This window comes from Buteo buteo, chromosome 23, assembly GCF_964188355.1.
Source record: "Buteo buteo chromosome 23, bButBut1.hap1.1, whole genome shotgun sequence".
Lineage (NCBI taxonomy): Eukaryota > Metazoa > Chordata > Aves > Accipitriformes > Accipitridae > Buteo > Buteo buteo.
Window position 1 is genome coordinate 5,996,659 of NC_134193.1, and position 23,398 is coordinate 6,020,056.

Sequence of the window (23,398 nt, forward strand, 5' to 3'; positions counted from 1 at the left end):
GAGAGCCTGCCCCGGCAAGCGGGAGAAACCCCCAACGCAGGCTCCAAAAGTGACCGAGTACAGCGAGAAGTGAATCCTAAACAAAACACATCCGCGCACACATACACGCGCACACCCCCACGCACGGCATCTACGGACGAACACACGCACACTCACACGGCGACGACACAGATCACTTAAAATTTAACACACGCCCCCCCCCCCCCAACACCCTGTGTCTAACACCGAGCAAATGCCACAAAGAAATACAGTATTTCCACAGATAAAAATAAAGGTGTCATCCCTCCTCCTCCTCTTTGCTGGATCCCCAGGACAGCTGGACCCCCTGGGGCTGGGGGGAGACAGGGGGATGGCCACCCACCGCACACAAGAAATAAAAAGGTAAAAATATGTCCCGATATACAGTGAGAATTGATCTGTACAGCACTGGGAATGAAAATAGGTCACGGGCCACTTTGGAATACGTTTTGTCATTTAACAGCATTTACAGTGACATTTACAGAATAAATATACAATAGAAATAGAGAATCTCTAGGTTATTATTCCATCTCCTCTCTCTGTATATATTTTATATATATATAATATAGCTTTTTTGTTACCTTCTTATTGACTTTGCCTCCTATTGATGCTGCAAGAAGAGGGGAGGAAAGCGAATGCCTCCCTGGCTGGTTTGGGAATGGTGATGGGAGAGACGGAGGGCCGGACCCTTCCCCCCAGGGTTTGAGGAGCATCATGCCATGGGAGCGGATGGGACTAAGCACTTTGGCTATGGGAGGTTTCCTGCTCCATTAACTCCATGGGAGCTATGGTGGGAATCCGGCCCCCAGACCCAGGGGCATTGGGAAGGTGATGTTGGGCAACGATTTGGCTCATCCTCTGTTTTGCTGGTTGGGTGGAGGAAACTGGGGACAGAGGGAGAAATAAGAGGTGGGAGGGAACATCTTGCCTAAGGATGGGGAAATGCCACGGGGTTTGTGCTTCTCCCATTCAGGGACGATGCCATGGGACTATTTCTATGTGGCTCGGCACAGGCAGGGGAAGGAGAAAGACAGCAGAGGTGATGGTGAAGGGGGGATTGCCGGAGGAGAAACAAGACCATGGCTGATCCTGACCACACAGGGCTGGTGCTTCTCAGAGCTATCAAACACTGAGCTGCTTTGGTTCAGTCCATGCCTCTGTTTTCCCCCTGGAAAAATGGTTAGTGAAAGGCCTGAGCTAATTGTCCAGGAAGAGCATCCAGGTCACCAGCCAAGCCCATGGAGAAGGACTGTAAATAAAGGATCACTACCCACAAGAGAAAATGTCATCGTGGGAGACCTCCTGGCCCCAGAGATGCCAGGAGAAGTCAAGGATGTGGCGAATGGACCAGGTACTTTCTGCCTTCGCCTCCCAGCCAAAAGAATCCAGGTGAAAGAAAACCCATTGACAGGAGAGCGGAGGAGAGAAGGGCTCGTGTGCAAGCATCCACAAACTTGGCCTTCAGACTGGCTTGAAATACCATCATGCATGATCCAAGCCCAGCAGAACCAAGGATGAGGAGCTTCCTCAGCTTTTGGAGGCCATAGCAACGTGCTGAGAGGGAGAGAGGGTGCAAGTAGGCTGCTGCTCCCCTGTCCCCATGGGGAAAGGAGGAAGATGCCACATAATACTGGTACTCTTGACAGAAATGCTTGGCTACATGTAGGATTCAAGGAAACAACCCTCAGTCCCAGCAGGAGAGACTCGGAGCTGGGAGATCCCAACCTTTACTGACAGCCTGAAGAGAAACAACATAAGGTCGCATCAGTCTGGTCCCCAGATAACATAGATGGGCACGAGAGAGACCCCTGGGCTCTACCAATGGCTCACCAGCCTGGATCAAGGGCTAGCGGGGACACTGGAACCAGGTACTGACTCCCAGTGACTGCTGCTCAGCAGATGCCTGCTGTCCCCAAGAGCTGGTTACCCCCATCCGAAGGCTGCTGAGCCCCTGTGGAGCTGCAACGGGAGGCAAAGCAGACCCCCTGGCTCAAAGCTATGAGAAATGAGGACGCGTGTCCAGAGATAATCACTGTCCAGCTCACCTCAGCTGGTGGGTGCAAGGGGGGTAAGTCAGGGGGTGGTTTCCTGAGAGCTAAACCAGGACTGCGGTAGGACTGGATGCCCCACAGCTTCTCTGCTTGTCCCTCTGGGACATCAAAAGAGAGCAGCAAGAGGAGACGATTACCATGCCAGGGATTTTGGTTCAGCAGAGCATCCCACATGTCAGGAGTAATTCCAGGAGAGCACTCCTGACCCCCATCACGGTAACCCTATCCAGACCCCACACATGCTCACACATCCAAATCACCCTCACTTCAGAGGTCCTTCTGCCACTCAGCATGCTAACTGCCTAACCACGGAGCATGCCGACCACTTCATCCCATGGGCACGACATCTCCGTGTCTCAGAACAACCCACAGACGCTGTCCCCATGCTAGCGGTAACAAAACAGATACCAAGGATCCACCATCCACTGTCTCACGCATTGCAATGTCTCAGCCAGCCCCGCACTGCTCCCTGCCAACCCTGGTCAAAATTTGGGGGTTATTTGGGTGTGTCCACAGCTATAAAAACCTACAGGAGATACAACAATGACGACGATGGTGACAACAGCAGCACCTTTTTGTGCTATGAACATCAATGGTTAATTGTGCTCGTTGGAATAAGGCCATGACTCCTCCCCGCTAAAGGACAACAGACTGGGAGGGAAGAGCGCTGGGTTACAGGTGGAAGCGTGGCTGGCTTTCCACCTGATACCAGGTCCTTTTTCCAACCATCAGCTGCTTAGAAAAGAGAGATTCTTTGCTTCAGATTTGAGCTGTGCGAGAACAACTCTCGGAAAGATATTGCAGCGTCTCTTGTTCCTCCTCCCTTCCCCGAAGGCAACCCCGGGGGATCCTGCCTTTCAGCCGAGGGTTGTCAGAGGAGTCCTGCCCCTCCCGCAATCCCTTCTTCCCGATGTCATCTTAGAAATGGCTGCTTTTGGTTACGATTTTAAGAGGGGTTTCTTCTTCATCTTCCTTATTAATTAATTTTCCTGTTGCCTGGACAGCCAGGATCCACTCCCCAGTGACCTCCTCTCCCGGTGGGGGTGGTCGGCAGGCAACCATCACAGTTCGGATTCAGGGGTGCTGGCCAGTAGGTACCCACTCCCGTATCGTCCGTTGGGGGCACTGCTCATTTCCATGGGGGAGTTGCTCCCGGGACCCAGGTAGGAACGGTGTGTGGGCATGGGGGACGGGGTCTCGCTGGGCACTTTGCTCAGGATGAAGCGGGTCTCATCGTTGTCTTCCAAATTGGAGATGTCCTTCATCATCCGGCCCTTCTTATAGGTGACAGAGAGGGCGTTGGAGCCATCCGACACGAGATGGAACTGCCGAAGGATGAAGACCAGAGGCAGAGGGAGGGATGCCAGGATGATCAGAGAGATGAGGATAGCCATGGCCCAGGTTGGGTAGAAAAGGAACTTTTCTGCAGCCTGGAAGAGACAGATATTAGTGTCAAGGGGCTGTTACAGCAAAGGTGATGCACACCAGGTACGTCTGCTAAGTGCCAGGCAATTCCTGCTGCTTCCTGCCAGACTTCATCCTCAGGGGCACCACGTGGAGCTATCAGAAGGTGGGGTCAAATCAAAGAAAAGGACATGGTCCAGCACACAGCATGTAGCTGTGGAAGCAAACCAAAATCCAAGCTCAAACTTCAGCCCACGGTCAGAGCTGGCTGGAGACTTCTGGGCAGTGTGGACAAACCTGATTGCTTGCAGAGGATGAGCGGCCACAGGCAGGACATCTCCCAGCAGGAGAGGGGAGGAGAAACAAGCAGAGCTGTGAAGAGCGGGGTGGTCTGCAGCTCTCAGCTGCCCCCTGCTCAGCCTGGACCTGGAGTGGAGGTGGCTGTGGGGAAGGGAGCTGTGCTCACCTCCTCTCTGATCCATGCACTGTAGCCCGGGGGGCTGACTCCCAGCTGGATGATGCTGGCGGTCATGAGCACAGCCATGCAGATGGGAGACACGTACTTCCAGGTGTAGTAGTAGAATTGATAGGGCCGGAAACCCAGCATTTCTGTCAGCTCCTGCATGAACCTGCCGAGAAGAGATGGAACCATGCCATTCCCCACCTTCAAGTGAGAAACTCTCTCCCCAGGGGCCCCCATTTTAAATTATGCTCAAGGTAGAACCTGAAGAACCACCCAGCTGATCCAGGCAAGTATCTCAGTGTCCCCTCAAGCCTGTAGGACTGGTTGGGAACCTCCTAAGGAAAAGGCCATTTGAGTGTTAGCCGGAGCCTCCTTTGCTCTGGCCAACTTATGAACAAGAACAGGCGCTGGGGGGAATAATGTCCCCTGCCAGAAGGGCCCAGAAACCTGAGACAAAAGCGTAATCAGAAGTGTCAGAGCACCACAACCGACAGTAGATACCCGCTAGAAGGACCTGCTCCTGGGGCTGGGTTACACCTAGTGTAGGGCAAGAGGATCAAGGTGAACTGAGTTCCTGCCTCTATAAGGTAGCTGTTCCTTGGGCATTTGCTCCATCAGAGCTGGCCTCCTGGGGAAAAAGTCATATGGAAAAGAACTGGAAGGAGGGGTGGGGAGGCTAGCCAGGAGTTACAGCACAGTTATTCTTTTTGTCATACAAACGCCTTACTTCTTGGTGCCATAAATCCAGGCCACAGCGATGTTCTCCAGGATGACCACAACCGTGAGTGGCAGCGTGGCTGAATAATCGTCAAACATGGTGACAAAGTAATTCCCAGAGCGCTGCACAAAGATCAGTCCCACCACGAAGGCGAAGATGCAGGAACCAACTGTGGGGAGCAAACAAGCATGGTCAGCAGAGCACCCCAAGGGCAACTAAGGCCTCCACCACAAGGTCCCTTCCCTGCATTAGCAGGACCCGGTACACATCCACTATGTCCACATTCTTCTGGAGTGACTCCCCAGGGCAACAGGGACCCTCCACCCCTCCCCCAGGAGGTTGCAGGAGAAAAGACCTCACCTGTGAACACTTCCTTCCGCACCTTGAAGGTGTCGATGATGGGCGTAGTGATCCCTGACATGGTCCCGATCATGCTCCCCAACCCCAGGTTTATCAGCATCAGGAAGAACATGACAGACCAAAATGGTGAGGCTGGGAAGTGGGTCATGGCTTCTGTGAAGGCAATGAAGGCCAGGCCAGTTCCTTGCACCGACTGTTCGGGGGGAGAGAGGACCAAAAGATGAGAAGAAACATGTCAGGGACACAGCCTGCAAGCCCCTGCATGCCTCAGGTCTCTCTCACTGAACCACTCTTCAAGGAAAGAAAAATCCAGTCTGGTACGCCAGCCTGGAAGCAGTGATGACCCTGCTAGACTTGCTATGGTGAGACCTTTCCCTCACCCCAGGAAGGACCATTGTGTGCTGGGGAAGACCACAGGGACAGAGAATCCCCATTCCCAGAGGGCCTCTAAAAATAGATTTTCCAGATCCACGTGCCAGGAGTAACACAAGTAGAGCAGCTCCTACCAGGGAGAGGCAATGGAGTAGGTGACCTCCTGGTCCTAGCAGGAGTGCCACCAGGTACCTTGTCGAGTTCATCCTCCAACAGGCAGGCATCCAAGCCCAGTTCTTTGAAGTGCCCCTCTTTCACCGTCATGATCACCCTGTACATCTCATTGTAGTCCTTGGCAGTGAGGTGGGAGAAGTTCACGTGGGGTGGGATGAGGTCATGGCTCAGCACGTTGGTGTTCAGGTAGCCCAAGATCTTCTCAGCATTCCTGAGGGAGAGCAGAGCCTCATCACCCAGAGATGTCCCCTTCCTCCCAGGGTGGAGGAAGGGGCCTGACCATGGAAGCCCTTTGCATCAGGCAGGATGAACCTCCCTGGGTCACGTTACCCAGGTCCCAGTCAGAGAACCTCTTTGCAATTTCCTAAGGTGTAAACATTGCATTAGGCCACATGACAGAGGATGCAAATGGGGACCCACCAGTAAATGGGCTCTCTGCACCTCCTTCTCAGGCTTACCTCCTGCTCTGGGACTCCACAGTGTGTGGCCAGGATTTTTATGGATGCAGCTCACTGTCTAAAGATAACACTGGGTGCACAAATTCACCTTCCTCCAGCTGCTTCTGGTGTACAGCAGAGCAGCTCCCTTAACCTTGCAGACAAGTGGACGCTACGACGAGTAGAAACTGGGGGAAACCCAGGTGATGTGACTAGGCGTGTTGGATTCACCCTTAGTTTGCAGAATAAGAGCTCATCTTAGGGCTGGATTTTAGGTTGGAGGAGCTGAATACCGAACCGCCTCAGCTGCAGTGGGACATCTCTGGAGATCCAGGACTTGACCATCAGGAACTTGGGTCCACCAAAACACGGTATCACCCAGCTCCAGAGCACTTCCTCTATTGCCTCCAGACCCACCACAACCAGCAGTAGCAAAGACCTGCCCACCCCAAACAGAGAAAAAACTCTTACTCCACCACACATTTCTCATTCATGATGTTGGCCTTGAAGCCCAGCACAGCAAATACAACCAGCGTGGCCAGGATGGATGTGAAGAAGTTGATGAAGGAGACGAGCGTGGCGTCAAAGTGGCAGTTGTTGTCCTGCTTGTTGTAGCTGGAGAAGGCGATGACCCCCCCGAAGCCCAGGCCCAAGGCGAAGAAAACCTGCGTAGCTGCCTCCCGCCACACCTGGGGGTCCAGCATCTTGTCCAGCTTGGAGGGGAGACACAAGAAAAACCCATCACAGTGGAGCCAGAGCTAAATTAAAAGGCTTCTGTACCTACAACCTGGGCTGGTTTTGGAGCAGCCATGGGCATGCTTTGATCTACCACGATCAGGTCTTGCATTACCAAACATTCAGAGGTCCTTTTTCTCTTTCCCACAGAAGGGGAAACTGAGGCATAGAAAAGGGCAGGTGAAGGTGCTCCATGTGCCCCAGAGCCCAAGCTGGACGACCAATCTCCCAGTGCAAAGCCCTACAGCTTCCCAGTGGACCACCCAGCTGCCCTGGGGAGCTGGCATCCCCATCCCCATCCCCTCACCCACGTACCATCCAACCATGGGTCTCCATCCTCCCCTGGCCATCTCCTGCCTCCAGAGCACCTGGAGCACTTGAAATCAAACGCCTCGGCTGGTGGGTTTGTTTAACCTCCCATCCCCCCAACCACATCCCCCCTTCTCCTGCAAGCCAGAGCTGCAGGCTGGAGGCCTCCGAGTGTCATTCATCAAGAGATCATAATTAATATCTCCTAACAGCCTCGCCGGCTGAGCTGATTCATCTACATCTCTGCTTAATTAATTAATTAGCTGGTTAATTAATGGATGCATACCACCAGCAGAGGTTTTGCTGCCAGCCAGCATTTTCCTATGAAGTCTTTAAATATATTGTCTCGGGCACCCCCACTCCCCTACCCTGGCATCTGGGCACCTAAAGGTGATGGGAGTGATGCTAAGGCTCAAAGCAGCTCCAGGGTGGTGAGTATGCGAGGCTTGTGGCTGTCCTGGCCATACCCTGTATTTAAGGTGCTGCTAGAACATCCTGATGATATATCAGGATCTCCGAGGTAGTTTGGGGTGGTACTCTGGGTTTTGGGGTGGGGAGCATAAGGGAAAATAGGGTGCGACCTGCCAGGAGGAGAACCTGCCTGGAGTGTGCTGGGCTTGGAGACTCTTACCTTGGGCGTGAACATGTGCATGATCCCATCTACTGCCCCACGCAGCAGAAGTCCTCGCACCAAGAAGCAAACCAGCACCACGTAGGGGAAGAGCGAGCTGAAGTACATCACCTAGAGTAAGAGGGATGCAACGTGGGCACAATCTCATTAACTGCTCGTGAGTTCAGCCACTTCCCCATCCAATCCGAGGATAGCTCAACAGGGGTGAGAAGGGAGGGTTACCCTCCCCAAAATGAGGTCTGCTCTGCAGGCAGGGCAGGGTTTAGCTGTGGGACCTCCTCAGTGCAGGATGTTACAAGTGCTGAAGCTTAGGTGGATTTGCAGAGTGCTTGGACATGCTTAAGAGAGAAAATCTGTTGGGGTGGCTGAATGTGAAGATGCCAGTGTTGGCTTACAAAATCCCTGAAACACAAACTCCTGGTGCCCAGGGAGCCTGAGGGAAGGACAGCTCTGCATCCCCCCACCCCCACCCCCTTTCCCCAGCATCTGCCCAGAACTGCAGGCAGCCGCAGCTGGTGACTGGCATGGGACACATTTTCAGTGCCCTGATGAGCAGATGCAGATAGGACTTCATCCTGGGCAGGGGAGACCTGCTGCTGTGGTCCTGCTTTTGCAGCTCACTCCCACCCGTCTGCTCTCAGGGCTGTGGGACAGGGGTCTCATTGCCCTCTGCTACCTGCTAATGCACCAGATGTTTTGCAGAGCACATCTGGAGACAGGGTTGTTAAAGTGTCCTGGGAGACCATACCCTTCTGCATCTGACCCCGCTGCTTACACAGCCTTGCTTGAAATATCAATGGCCTCTGCAAGCTAATGACATCTCTCTCCCAAAGCTTTCTGTTCCTCCCTGCCCTGCTTCTCCTGCACAGTCCCAGTGTTCCCCCTGTGAAGGAGGACTGAACACTCACCCCTACACCCTACAAGCATCCATCAAGATGGCATCAGGGGATCGGACAGTTGGCATCCCCCCAAATGCAGGGGCTGAGCAGGCAATTTGGCTAGCCTGATGTGGCTGACCGCTGGGCCATGGCTGCAGGTGTCAGCTGGACTAAACCTCTTCCCTACATCCTCTTTTGATCTTATTCTGGATCCCAGGGGACACAGTATCCTCCAGCCACCCCAGATCAGGGCAGGAGAGCGTGGTTCAGGCAGGGGGTTTCTGCCTCAAGGACAGACCCCAGCCAGGCTCAGGTGGCCACCGATACCCACCTTCCCCGAGGACTGGATGCCTTTGATCATGGCCAAGCCAACAAGGCTCCAGGCCACCAGCAGACACAGGGTCATCTTCCAGTTGAGCCCCCCACTCTCTGAGATAGAGTTGGAGATGTCTAGGGTCTCCCGGTACCAGAAGTAGGTGGTGGCCGAGCTCCTTTCGCATTCGGTCTCCACAACTGCAACCGAACAGAGGCAGGAGACCATGAGGGGGCTGGGGGAGAGTCACCCACCATCTCTTAGGGGATTAACAATGTCAAAGACCTGCCGGAGCCAGCCAAGAAAGGCAGGCATCCCTGGAAACTAAGGGACAGGAGTTAATGGGGCTCATTTTTGGCAGGAAAAAGAAGAGACAGGACATAAAGCCATTGTCAGATGAAAATAAGACATTAAATACAGGGAGAGACATTTGCATTTGCTGTAAAACCTCCCAGAGTGTCCCAAAGAGATGCTCAGATGCCATTAAACACCATTAGCTCCATCAGCATCTCAGTTGGGCACTGATGGAGCCGCCAGGTGAGCCCTGCCTGGCTCTCATTGCCTCCCTCCATGGTCCTGGGTCAGATCCTGGCTCTGAGCACTGAAGCAGCCTGGAGACCCAAGCTCTGCATCCTCAAACTGGCATCAAATCCCATCAGTGGGGACAGACCCCGAGAGGAGAGCATGGGAGAGACCTATCCAACCCAAGGGAAACATTTTCATATCATCAAGGCAGCTGGACCGGAGAGGACCTGGTGCCCCAGGAGACACCTCAACCTGCGGTGTCCCAAACCGAGCCTCCCCCCATGCCAGTGGCCATCCCTTACCGGCCACGGAGCCATTTTTCACGATGGGGCACTCGCTCCAGGGAAGAGGGTACTGGAAGGACTTAAAGAAGTAAAAGATGCTCCAGCCGATGATGACGTTGTAATAGAGACCGACAAAAAAACAGACCTGGGGGGAGGAAGGAGGACATGGTATTAAATCACAGGGCAGTGACACTGTCCCCAACACACCTTCCGCTGGGTAGGGAGCCGGGGGGAGCAGGGATGCTGAGATCAGGGGATGGGCCTGTTCCCACCTGGCCCTAGACCCAGGGGTGGAGCTGGAAAAACTCCCCTTGACCTCCCAAACTTCCACGCGGGGCCCCTTGATGTTTACTTCCAGGCCATCCCTGCCTTTGCAGCTTTCAAAGCCATCCCATGCACCCCGAGGGGACCCACGGGTGCACTCACGAGGCAGCTGGCATAGCCGATGCCCCCCAGGCGAGGACAGATGTAATTCCAGACGCCGATGCTGCCCCGGCGGATCCGCTGCCCCACCGCCAGCTCCAGGAAGAAGAGGGGGAGCCCGATGATGATGAGCAGGACCAGGTACGGGACCAGGTAGGCACCTGGCAGGGGAGAGAAAGCTCATCATGGACCTGTCTCCTCCTGCTCTCATGCAGCCAAGGATGAACGGACAGGGACGGACAGGCAGGGCAGAGCTGGGACAGGCTCTGCCTGGTCCATCAATTCATTTGCAATGGATCTGGGAATGCGGATTGGTGCTCAGGCAGCAGAGAAGACAGCCATGGAGAGGAGCAAACCACACGTGTGTGGAAGGAAAGGATGCAACATCCTCTGCCAGTGTGGGTACATGTGAGATAGACCCCAACGCACCTAAAGACATGCTGCATCCCTGCAGGCGCATCGCCCCACGCACAAGGAGACACCCCGGTAAGCCAACCCATGGGGACACGCACACATTCCCAGCCATCTCGGACACACAGGCAGGCAGGACATCTCCTGTTCACCCAGGTCCTGCCTGCACACGCACGTCTGAGCACAGCCGAGCCCCCTGCACCAACACGCACCCCCCCGCAGACACCCCACGTCGCCGGCAGCAGCATTCACCACGCCACGTGCCACCTGGTACGGAGCGAGGTCCTCTGGTAGGGGTAGAAACAGCTCAAATTAGAAACTCAGTTAATCTCTGCCTAATTGAGGAGGCCAGAGAGAAATTAGGAGTTCCTGAAGCATAACCAACTGACCGTAAAGGATGCGATGACTCACGCTGCAGCGCCCAGCTGATGAATTACTCCAACCTTCTGCCAGGGGCTGAGGAACGGGCTCCGGAGCATAAGGCTCACTCCCACAGGGCGGCAGGCGATCCAAAGGCACACGCTGGAGCCTGGTTGCGTTGGGCAAATTCCTGGCTGGATTTAGACCCCGGTGACAGCCACCACCCCCTGGCCCCGGGCAGGACCTGTGGCAGCTGATGCTGCTTCGAGCAGCGGTGCTGCAAAGCGGTTCAGCCTGCAATAATGTCCTGAGCTAAGCACCCTGGCAGCAGGTTGGGGATTGACGTGTTAGAAATGCAGGTGGGGACATAAATTAAGATGCAAGAGGTCCAGGGTGATTAGGTGGATGAAAGGAGAGGCAGAGAGCAGGGCAGAGCTGGAGCCCCGTGTAATTTGGGAAGGACCACGAGCATCCCATCTCTGCAACGCCCTCCTGGGCGCCCACATCTCAACCTGCGGATGGACGGAGATGAGACAGATGGACAGATTCAGATGCAGATTTGTCCAATATTGGAGATTTTCTTCCTGTGATCTCTGGAAAGATGGGCACCAGCTCATGCCCCGTGCATTGCCATGCTCGGCAGCACCACCATAGAAGTACAACGGGCAGGGCTGCCAGCCCATGCCGGCTCCTGGCACACCGAGTCCTGGAAATTTGGCTCCAGCTCATCTTGCTACCAGCACGCAGCCATTCTCCCCCACAGACGCCTACTTGGGGAGCAGGAGAGAAAGCAGCAGCTGCCACCCCATCCCAGGGCTGCTCAGCGCACCCAGAAGTGGTCTGTCCATCACTCCCCAGCTCCTGCATCCATCTGTCTGGCATCAGCCTCGCAGCCTGGTGGGAATCCCAGCCAGGGGCCAGGAGGTTAAACGCGGTGGGAAGAAAAGGCAGAAAATCAGTGTCTGCCTCATGGGACAGGGGAGATGATGCCGCTTGGCCAAAAGAAAAAGTGCAGGAAAGCTCAGCAATCTGCTGCTCAAGCCAATTCCCAGCTCTGTGCCTCAGTTTCCCCTTCTGTAAAATAGGGGCAATGGTTGGGGCAGCTTGTAAACCTTTTTTGACACCTGCTGCAGGAAGATGTTATACAACAGCAAGGAGCTCCTAAAGCCAGCTGCTTGTCCCAGTCCCTGCCTGGCTCTGTGCCTGTGTCCTGCCGCAGGACGGGGCTGAGCTGCCGCGTTCAAACCCAGCACACCCATCTCCTCTGCTACAGTGGGTCTCAGGGCTGTTGTAGGTTGAATTTCTCATCCCCACTTCACATCCCATCTAGCCTTTTGTCTAAAAACGCTTGCTTAATGCTCTGCACATGCAGACAGCAAATTCAACCCTGGATTTGCCAGGGAATACACCAGGATGAATCCCAGCCTGGGAACACGAACTGCTCCTCCTGTCACCCAGCACCTGGGACAGCCAAGGGAATGCAAACATACAGGACAGCAGAGACGTCAGCATAAACTGAGAAATTTTCATTCCTTGCACTAATTACTGTTAGTTATTGACTCTTGTGCCAGTGGGGAAACTGAGGCACAGCTGGGTTAAGTGCTTGCAGAGAAGCGGAACTCTGGATCTCCAGGGTCTGAGCTGGTTCCCAATCTCATTTAATTGGGAAAACCTGCTTGGAAGTCAGAGGCCAGATGCGGAGAGCTGTGTAATGAAGCCAGCAGGGGTGTATCAATCTATCCCAGCCCTGAATTTACCCCAGGCTCTGCCTCCAACCTCCTTCGAGCCATGCATACAACCCTCCCCACTGCATCCGATGCACATGTGCACCGGCACGTGCAACGCAGCTTAACGCAGGCGTTCAAGTCCCGCAACGCCTGCAGATGCTCGCTCGCTGCAACCCAAGACCACGCTGAGACACCCCACCCCCATCAGCTTTGCAACGTGGTGGACACACCGTGCAAAGCCGTGCTGTGCCAAAATCGAGCCGAGCCTGGACCCAAACTAGGGCACTGGGAGCTAAGTGTGCCAGCAGCCGGGGAGATGCTGGGATGCACGAGCCGGCCGCAGCGTGCTCCATCCCAGCTGGGAAGGGAAGGCGATGGGGGTGCGAGCAGCCCTGGGGTGGGAAGTGCTGACTGCACAGGTCTTCGTTTGGGGAGAATGACTCATCGTGAAGATGACACCAGAGAAGTTTTAATTATTGAGAGCGCTGCAGGTTTGCCAGCTCCCGGGCTGGGGGCACGCCGAATGATGCAGCTCCGGGAACAAGGCGAGTGCAAGGGGGGAGAGGGGAAAGTTGGGCTGATCCTGGCTTCCTTCAACGCTGCTCAGCGGGGGCTGTTTCCCATCACTGCAAAGGTCAGTGCTGTGGGGGAGAGGCCTCGAAGGCTGGGTTTGAATTAATGCGGAGCAAACCGCCCTCTCATCAGTGTCATGAAGGGTGTCTGGTCTCAGCACAGCTGGAAGAGACCTGGCCCTCTGGGCTGCTCCTGGAAAATCAAGGAGTGGGCTTGGGGTGGGCTGGGAGGACAGGCTGGCTGGCAGGAGGATTTGGGAAGGGGCTGGAGCCTACACAACAGGGCTTCAAGACCTAGGGAAAATAGAGGAACCTTCTCTTCTTTTTTCACACCTTAGTTTCCAAATTGCCCCAACAGGAATTGGGGGGCTGCAGCAAAAAATCCTGGCTCTCAGCCTGGGATTCACCTTGACTTTGGAGTGGGTGGGTGGACAACCTTTAGGAAGAGGCCGTCCTGGAGGTTCCCGCATCTCTGAACTGATGAAGGCGCAGCGATGAGCAGCTCCTGACCACGCCTTTCCTCCTTCAGAGCCCAAATAACCCACTTTAAAGCCTCAATAACCCCCATCCTGCCCCAAGATGCACCCCTCGACATGCAGTGAGGCAGGATTGGGCTATACTCCCTCCCCTAAGGGCTGAGCCCATCCCTGCCCCACCTCTCACCTCCTCCGTTCTTCTGGCAGAGGTAGGGGAAGCGCCAGACATTGCCCAGCCCCACGGAGTAGCCGATCTGCGCCAGGATGTACTGCAGCTTGCTGTTCCACGCCGGCCGGTTCTCTGCATCCAGCTCCTCATCTCCATCCTTCTGCTTGTCCCAGGTCTCCCCCGTCACGTTGAGGACGCTGCGTTTGTAGTCCACGGGCTCTTCATGAGCCAGCAGGTCGGCCACCGACTCAGTGACATGCTCGCTGCTGTGCTCCCGCTGCGTCACCTTGCTGTTCTTCGGCATCGGGATGGCTCCACGTGGCCCCGGGGGGCGGGATGGGGCGAGGGGAGAAGATGAGCGTCCCGCAGGGAACGGCACCCGTGTGAGCTACAGCTCAGACCTCACCTCCTCTTCATCAGCAGGACCTGGGCAGGGGAAGAGGTCAACAGAGGGTGAGTTGGTTTTGCCTTACCCCCAGCGTGTCCTGGTGCTAGTGGGACCAGCAGCACAAGGGGGAGAAGGGTCTCCATCACCCCATGCTTTGGAGACCTCCTTCTGGACTGAGGAATGCTAAGGGCCCCCTTCTCCATAAGTGATGGACCAGGAGCAACACCTTGGATCAGCCTTCATGGAGAAGAGCCTCCCGCCACCCACAAGTGGGAATTTCCCTGAGCTGCAGGGGACAGTGACAAGCGATGGAGCTAGTCGCATCGCCGTGACACTTCTTTTCCCCTCTAACAACCCTGGGCCCGCAGCTGATCCCCCACGAGGGCTGACGCCACATTCAGCGCCGGCCAGGGTTCTGCCCTCCCTGCCCCGCTCCCTCCCCTCCTGACCCATCGGCAGAGCCTGGGCTCAGCCTCACAACAGCTTGAAAGCACTCAGGGGACAGTGACAAACGCCCAGGCTATCTCTCCATCCCTGGACATTATCAGGAGCAACTTAAAAGCCTGGAAGCCTGCAGCTAAATCTTCCCAGGCAGCTTTACAACAGATAACGGCTGCAAAACAGCGGCAGCCGAGGCAAAGCCATCAATCGTCCCAGTCTCTCCACCTTCCCAGCCTTCATCGCAGGCCAGACTTGCCCAGGGAGAGCCATACCAGTCCCACAGCATCCATGCGGTTACACCAGTTAACACAAGTTTGCCTTCACCACCTCATTCCCAAAACCGATGGCACCAGATCCCACGGGTGCGGGGCCGGAATAAGCGCAAGCAGGGTAATTTTTGGACCCACGGAGGGAGCGTGGGTGGGAGTGTGGGTTTGCCGCCGGCGCGGTGATGAGTGGATGTGCGTGGTGGGTCGTGTTTACAAACAGGCAGCTGTGTGTTTGCACCGGGGACTCCTCCAGCTGCGGGAGCAATCCTGCACAGAGGGATTTCAGGGGGTGCCCACAATCCAGGTCAGCCCTGCAGAGCTCACCCCTGCCTCAAAAAGCTTGGGGACATCAGGGAAATCCTCTCTGCTGGGCTGGGGATCCCCAACTAGGAAAGCACCACATCCCTCCTCTCCATACTGGGAGAACTGGGGTCAGACTGGCAGCTCCCACCCCAGCTGGGACTGTGGCACTTCACCAGCTGGGGAGAAAACACAGAAACCCCACATCTTGAAAAAATTACTCTCCCAAAAGGGCCATACTTGCTTCTTTTCTCTGCCCTCCGTCCCTGCTTTCCAGGGGACACCAGGCTGGTCACTGGCCCCTGGAAGAGCGATGCTGCTGCACTCAGGGACCTGTCCTACCCCAGCCGGGCTGCAGCATCATCTCACCCTCGCCCTGGGGGCTTTCTCCTTCAGTTCAAAGCTCATACAAGACCCAGTAGCAGCTCACAGGTGACATGGCACAAACAACCCATCAGCGCAGTCCTTGGGACAGCCGACCCTCAGCACGGGCAGCCAGTCTCTGCCGGGATGGATGATGCAGGATGGACCTCCTGGCGAGCCAAAGGAAAACTCTCCCATGATTTTCCAGAGCCATCCCCAGCTCTTCTTTCCTTTGGACAAACATCCATCTTCTTGACCCAATTCAGCTCACAATCCCAAACCCTTTCACAGCAGCAGGTTCAACCCAGGCAGCAAAGCCCATCCCCACCCAGTGCACTAAGGTCCCAACCCAGCATGGGAGGGAAGCAAAGCATTGGCAGCAGGAAACCTCACCTTCCCTCACCCTCACCTTGGTGTTTTTTCACCCCTGAAGAAAGTTCCCCCTTTGCCAGGCCCCGTTCCTATTAGAAAAGCTATTTTCGGCTGTCGGCTGCATCCGTTGCCAGGCAACTGTGTCGGCTCCACATCTTTCCTGGATCCGGCTCCTCTGGAGAAGCCGTTTGAATTATTCTTTCAAGCCTGGCCCAGCAATGTTTAATTTCCTAACGAGGGCTCATTCACGTAAACCGCTTACGGCTGAATCGTGGCAATTACCAGTACATGGCTGCTGGGGGCTGGAGTATCCTCAGCCGGGATGGGGACAGGCACAGAGGGTGGGGAAGGGCCTCATCCAGCAGCCAGGAAATCACTGGGATTTCCATCGATTTTGAATCAGGTTCTATATAGATTAGTGCAGACCTGGTTGCACCCGTGAGTTGTTTGCTGCTCCCTGTCCGCTCAGCAGCCACTTAAGCTCCTTCTGGGCGAGGGCGACTCAGACCTTCAGGAGGACACAGCCCCAGGGGCTAAAGTCTCTCTTTATATTACGGATAGAGCCTAGAAGACCTAGGATCTGCTGGCCAAGCCCACAGAGCTCAGTGGCCCATGGCAAGGGCACCCAAACTGGTCTCCTGGGACAGCTAAAACCCTTGGACCAAAGCCTGGGAGGTGCCCAGCTCCAGGGAAGGTGGTGTTGAGCCAGGCCAGCACGATGGAGTCAGGACAGACCCCACAGCATCTCTTGCTGGATCTCTGCCTCTCCCCCTCCTCAGTTCAGGTGTCCCCCTCCCGCATCATCCTTAGGAGCTGAGAGGCAGCAGGACACAGCAGTCCTTGAGGAGCAGGTTTCTTCAAGCACCTCCAAAGCCCCAGAGGCTCTCAGCGCCTTGGAGGACACTTGAGACAGCAACATTCCCAAAGGATTTGGGGAGCAAAAGGGGTGCTTGGCTGCTCTCCTGGGGCTGGGGCAAGGGCTCTCTAGGCATTGGGATGACACTGGAGGATGAGCTGAGGGTGAAGGAGCAGACGTACAAGTCTTCCTGCCATGGGAGATGCACCCCAGTTGAACTAGAACAAGGGAAAACCATGGTAGACGTCCAAATCTTGATCCCGGCATGGCTCTGTCACTGTGTCCCCATGGCTTGCTTGGGGACATCCTGCTGTCTCCCAAATGGCTCAGCCCCAGCCTGGTGATGGTGGTGTTGCCCAGAGGAGATCCAGGCCTGAAGAAGAGAAGACTGTTCCCGACAGCAATGCCGTGAGCATACCCAACCTTTGCCATCCACATACCCAACCTTTGCCGTCCACATCCTGCTGGTACCATGAGATGAGCCCAGCCAGAACCAGCACAAAGCCACTAACCCACATGGCACAGGGACCCAATCCAGGGAACAGTGAGGTCGACGGGGCTCTTCCTATTAATTTCCCCAGCATTTTGCATCAGCCCCAAGGTCCGCACCCCTCAAATTGTAAAGCACAGTCCAAATCCATCTGAGAAAGGTATTTGCACTCATTTCTTTGATTGAAAGGGGAATTTAATCAAAAATTCATCTGCCAAAAATAATAACAACCCTGTGAGAAAGATGAAGCAGATCAGCTGACAACCAGGAGCTTTCTGGGCTGGAGAGAGATAGAAAACCCTTGCTACTGACAGATGGAGATTCAGCTTGTTTACTTAGCCCTCATGACCTTAATTTTCTTAAATGTGCATTTTTTCTTTCTCTTTAGAAGACAGATTAGGGTCTTTCAGAGCCCATGGCTTGTAATAACCTCACTTGCACTGCCAGACCAGGGGTGCCTTTGCACCAACTGCTTTGCCCAGGTAAAACCAGTGCTGATGCCACCCATGCAGATGCTTGGAGAGGCACCATAGCTTTTCCCATGACAGGACCAGGGAAAGGACCAGTTTGTGCTGGGGTCGGTGCTGGCATCTCTAGATATCACTTGAGAGCAGCCAACAACATCCCGGAGGGTGTTACGAAGGGAGGTGTTGGGGAAAGCATCACTGGGTTTTCCCTGAGGATAACTTGCCTCCTGTATCTCCCACCACTCCGTGTCCCTAGGTATCTCCTTGAAGGAGATTCCCACTTTCGTAGTCCCCAGTGGGTGCCTCCACATCCAACCCTTTGCCGCCATGCAAAGCAACCACAATCCCCTGCACCCTGTTCCGACACCAGACTCACTGGCTGAGCCCAGGGCTCCTGCTCGCAAAGTGACAATCCCCATCCATGTCCCCCTTGTCCAGGTGACACAGGGGTGGCCTCGACCACCGTACCCCTTTGCACCGACAGCTCAGGAGCCACCGCTGCAGCAGGTCAAAGGCACTTGGCAATGGTTTGCCATGGTACAAGCTGGATTCCCCCCACTCAGGGAAGGGGCAGAGATGGAGAAGCTCCTGCTTTGCTACACCCAGGGGGTTTAATCCCTGCCCAAAGGCTCCCATCAATCCCAGCTGGAGACGGAAACACCCACTGGCGAAAAGCTGCTATTTGGGATGAGTGAAGACCTCTGGGAGCCAAGAGCACTGTGTCCTCCAGCCCAGCCCCACCAGCAGCATCATGAATGGTTCAGCAGAGGAGGGATGCTCTGAGCCGTGTGTCCTGCCTCGACCCGTCCTTGCTTTCTCAGGAAGATGGCTAGGGAGCAATAAAGCAGGCTGGAAACGTGTCAGCAAAGCTTTCAGCTAGGCCTGGGAGCGCAGAGGCAGGCAGGGAGGAGATGAGGATTTGCAGCAGCCTCTGAGGAGAGCAGCTACCAGCAGCAAAGATGCTCTGGGTCTGAAGGACAGACATTGGAGGAGATTTCTCCTCTCCTGTGTGCAAATTCTACACTTATACCCTGTTTAGGTCCATAGAGGGGAAACCGAGGCAGGAAAAAACACAGCCTGAGATTGGGTGAATTTAAAATTAACATTTAAACCATGGGGACTCTCTGCTGGTCCCTCACTACCCCACCACCTCCCCTTCTTCAGGTATGAGCCTGCTGTGCTCAGCTTCCAGGCAAATCCCCCACAGGTCCTAGAGGAGAGGGGAAAGATGCTCCTGGTGAAGCACCAGCTCATTGGGCCTGGGAAGGTCCAGCTTACTCCATCAAGGGCACAGAGGAGTGAGGCAAGAGCAAAGGGACCAAAGACACTGAGGGATTTCAGGAGGTAGAAAGGCCACTCTCGGTTTCAGGCTGGGAGATTCAAGCATCAATATGCAGGTCCCTGTCCTCCCCAACACACATGGGGCCAGGGAAACCTCACACCCAGGGCCAGGCTGTTTGATGCAGATGGGGAGACTGAAGCAGGGAGGGGAAGGGACGGATCCAAGGTCACCCAGGAAGCCAGAGAGCCTGGGAAGGAGGAACAAGCATCCTTCCCGTCATCCCTCTGTACGCTGCAAAGCCAAGCAGCAAAGAGAAGGAGCCCTAGATGCACATCCCGACTTTGAGACCAAATCATGAGAAAACCAGCTCCAGGTCCCTACCTGCTGCTCCCCGTGGTCAGGAGTGCCTCTGCGACGGGAGAGGAATTGCCCTCACAGAGCGGGTCCTTCGGGAGGTATCCCACTCTTATGAGCCGCAAGAAACCAAGGGCAGGACCCTCCCAGCAGCATCCAAACTACGCTTCAAAGCCCCAAGAAAAGATTTTTGCCCAACAAAGTAGCACGGCAGCTCTGATGCCCCCAGCCCTGCTCCAGGGACCTTCCTGCAGCCTCTGTCACCCAAACCTGCCTTCTGCGAGCCAAGGCTGGTCCAAGATCCCTCCATCTTAAATCTATTCAGTGCTGGGGCTTGCTCCTCCCTGCTCATCCTCTCTGGCTCCACAGGGAAGGTTTTTGCCATCTGGGCTCATTAGGGCTGCTCCCCTTCTTTAAATGATCCCTGTTAATTAGCGCCAGGCTCTCATTGCCCTGCAGAGATGACACAGGGTGACTCAGTCCCACCAACCGAGCTGCATCCGGGTGTGCTCCCTCCCTTACACCCACGTGTGGAGGGGTACAAACTTTGGACAGGGTTGGCGTGAGCAGATGGGAGAGCACAGGGGTGCCCAAGGACAAGGGCACCTGCAAGAAGCTTTACTGGAAGCCAGGCTCCCAGCGCCAGTGCGGGGTTGAGAGCAGCTCAGTGGCACGCACCTGACATTTCCCCGCCGGAGGTGCTGGAGATGCTCTGCGCCGAGTCCTCGTGCAAACACTCAGGCCCGCTTTAGCATCATGACACAAGAGCAGTTCGCATTCACTGATGAATCAGAGCTGCCTCCGCTTCTGTCTTACACCTACCTAAGTGGCTTTCGCCAGCAAAAGCGCCCAGATGTTATAAATAACTCCCAGCTCCTATAAAGGCAAGCAGAGGTGGGGCTACCCCAGCCACCGACACCTGCTCCACCCCAGAGGTGGGTGAGTTTCCCACCATCCCCAGCTTAGGTTTTTTACGCCCCGTGGCAGGTTGTGACATTACAGCAACTCTTTTCTTCAATAGGTGACAAGAAACCTTCAGAAAGGGCAGTTTGGCTGATGGGTCATGAGACAGACACAACACCACTGGAGGAGGGGAAGCCTTGGCACTTGGGTTTGTCACGGAGTGTATGAGCCCATTGATTCATCAAATTTGGTCGCCTTTCATCTCTCATTTAGCATCATGAAAACATACATCAGCTGCAATAGCGTGACACCGTATCAAAGCCAACCGTCATATGTTTCCTTCAGGGCTCTGTTTGATTCACCAGATGATCTTTTTCCGGTTAGATCTCGGTGATCCCACTTAACTCACCCACTCTGGCTGAAGGTTAGTGACTGAACCCAAAATTAGTCTAGGTTTATCCTACAAGGCAGCAAACAGGCAGCATCCAAATCCCTCTGCAAGGTCTGCTTTTCCCTCTTGTAATTCATGAAGCTGCTGCTACGTTTGTAAACAAACAAGTCCAAATGCAACCCAGGATGGGGTAAAATCAGAGCCTTTCCTCCCAAGGCAATGGTTTAGTCTGGATATACGTAGGTCAGCATCTGATCTAGGGTAAATTTGATCCTCGTGACTCCAGCTCGGCTCTGGTATAAGTCCAGATTCCCTGCTCTGTGCAAGCCTGAAGTAGCAGTGGAGTCACTCTAGCTTTAAACCAAACCCTTTTATTCCTATTGACTTCAGCGGAGCCGTCTCCAATTTATTCCAAAGAACAGCTCAGACCCACATTTTATTTCCCTTCCAAGCAGCTGAGCTGCAGTCAAACCACCATCCAGGTTCCTTGACCTAGTCCCGACACCTCTAGAGAGATATTCGCAAGAAACTCTACGCCCTGCCGAGAATAGCTCAGCTGCCGTGGCATTTTGGGTTTTTTCCTACCAAGACCAGAAATAGTTGCATCAGCTCCTGATGGATTCAAATCTCAGGTGCCTCAGACACAAGGCATGATCCAAGAAGAAGAAGGATTTCACCTTCTGGGTGCTTTACAAAGAACTGGGACCAGATTTCTCAGCTAGCCTAAGCCCCACGTCCCCGGAGCAACGCAAATCTGCACCTGGCCGAGATGCCAGCCCAAAACATGCGCCTTTGGGCACATCCAGCGTTGCAAAAAATGCATAGAAGGGAATAAGGACTCTCCACACCCAATACTGAGAATTGCACGAAACCAGGACCCCCAGCCCCATTTTTTTCTGCCTCAAAACCAGCCATCCACATTCAGGGAGCAGCACAAAAATAAAAGAAGGGAAAATAAACCCCCAACACTTCAGGGGCCAGGAACAAAATATTCATTGCAGCTGAATGCCTTTTCCTCTCCCAATGTTATTGTCAAGGTCAACCTGGAAGCTGCATTTCTACCCACCCTCAAGCAGTGGCTCAGAGGGGATGAGCCCCCCACCAACCCAAGCTGAGCAGCCAGTGCCACCCCACCCACCCCCCCCCCGGCAGCTACCCCCAGCCTCTCCGGGGTGCCTTAAGCCATTTGCTGTCTCTAAACGTCCCCCCCACAGCCCTCGATGCCACCACCCTTAGTGCCATGCCTGATGCCTCCAGACTTAGGTGTCCACCCCTCCATCACCCCCTCCCCGCCAGCCTAGCCCTGAGCACCTTCCCCCCAAAAAGGCCCCGACAGCAGCGGTGGGGAAGGGGCAAACCGAGCAGGCAGCACCCGGTGAGGTGGGAAGACCCCCGGGAGCGGGACCCCGGGGGGAAGCGAAGGCATCAGCCCTTACCTGGGCGCGGCGGCGGCGGCTGCTGCCCGGCGGCTCCCGGGAAGGCTGAAACTGACGCGGTCCCGGGAGAAATTGACCAGATCCCGGGAGAAATTGACCAGATCCTGAAGGAGACGGACCAAATCCCCGGCAGAAATTGACCAGGTTTTCCCCCTGCCCCGGGGTCGGGAGGGGAAAGGAACGAGACCGGGAGGCGGCGGCGGGGCCGGTGCTCCGGTTAGCGGTGCTGGACGGAACCGGGCAGCCTCCGCACCCCGCGGCGGAGAAGCTGCGCGGGTACCGGTGGCTGCGGGTACCGGTGGCTGCGCGCCGGGCGGCCGCTTTCCTTCCTTCTTTCCTTCCCCCCCCCCCCACTCTTCCTCCTCCTCCTCCTCCTCTCCCCGCCACCCCTCGGCGGATGCGCGCTGGGCTCGGCCCGGCCCCGCTCTCCTTCGCCGGAGGGGAGGTAACTCCGCTCGGCTCCAAAAAAAAAAAAAAAAACCAACAAAAAAAACCCAACAACCAATAAAAAAATAAAATAATAATAATAATGGACACGCAGCCCCTGACGCAGGCTTGAGTCACCAGGGCTGTGTGTCAAAGCTGGGGTGCCAGGCCACCCCCCCACCCTCACCTCTCCAAAGGGGGCTCTTGCATTAAAAATAAAAAATAATAATAATTAAAAAAGAAATAGCAGTGAGTGCTGGCAAAAGGGCTGGGTTCAGCTTTACTCGCCCTGGTGCTGGGGGGGGAAGGCAAAAGCTCCTTTATAATGGCCCCCCCCGGCCAAAAAGAGCAGCCCCAGAGGTGCCCTCCTGGCCACTGCTGTGGCTCTGCCCTGGGGAAGGGAAGTGCTTTGGGAGGGGTAGGGGGAGAAGGAGATCTGGTCACCCCTTTCCTCCAAGGGTAACTTGAGAGGAGTCACTTTGTCTCAGACCACACGGGGACAAAGGGAGACAGGAGGAGTGGTCAGGACCCACATTCTGCTCCCCATAACTCAGGTGCAAATCTGGAGCCCACCCTTTGAAGGCAGTGGTGCTCAGGCTTGGCCTAAAACCCAGTGACACTCAGGGACCCCAGACCCAACGCAGGGCTCAGAGGACATCGCATCTCCAGCCACACCAGTTCCCTCTCATGACAAAGGTGAGCCCAGGAGCAGCACAGGCTGGAGCGAGGCTGAGCTAGGGGTGTAAGCCAGCTTTGGAGTATGAGGTATTTGCATTTATTAACCCACCTTTAATGCTGATGGTGAAATTCTGCAGGCAAAAGGGTCCCACTCCCCATCCAAACAAGACAC

The 23,398-nt window shown here is 55.2% G+C and overlaps 1 protein-coding gene across 2 annotated transcripts; it reads right to left on the reverse strand.

Annotated features, from left to right (window-relative positions):
• Nucleotides 1-340: 340 nt before the first annotated feature.
• Nucleotides 341-14,114, reverse strand: SLC6A17 (solute carrier family 6 member 17). 2 transcript variants are annotated; one of them, XM_075054605.1, is made up of 12 exons: nt 13,829-14,114; nt 10,099-10,256; nt 9,691-9,817; nt 8,882-9,063; nt 7,673-7,783; nt 6,469-6,710; nt 6,107-6,229; nt 5,579-5,771; nt 5,015-5,207; nt 4,664-4,823; nt 3,940-4,102; nt 341-3,499 (listed from the first exon to the last, which is right to left on the reverse strand). In XM_075054605.1, exons 1-12 carry the CDS (start codon nt 14,112-14,114, stop codon nt 3,131-3,133), a joined length of 2,307 nt encoding a protein of 768 aa, XP_074910706.1. In that variant the 3' UTR covers nt 341-3,130. The 2 variants fall into 2 exon arrangements, with proteins under 2 accessions (XP_074910706.1, XP_074910707.1); XM_075054606.1 differs by lacking the exon at nt 6,107-6,229.
• Between the last annotated feature and the right edge of the window lie 9,284 nt (nt 14,115-23,398).

Bases quoted from the DNA above. Each gene is read 5' to 3' on its own strand.
- SLC6A17 (XM_075054605.1), bottom strand. From the start codon at position 14,114: ATGCCGAAGAACAGCAAGGTGACGCAGCGGGAGCACAGCAGCGAGCAT. The intron at 5,208-5,578 runs GTACCTGGTGGC...CCCCCCGAACAG, and splicing joins TGGAGGATGAACTCGACAAG to TCGGTGCAAGGAACTGGCCT. The intron at 3,500-3,939 runs GTGAGCACAGCT...TGTCTCTTCCAG, and splicing joins GTGCATGGATCAGAGAGGAG to GCTGCAGAAAAGTTCCTTTT.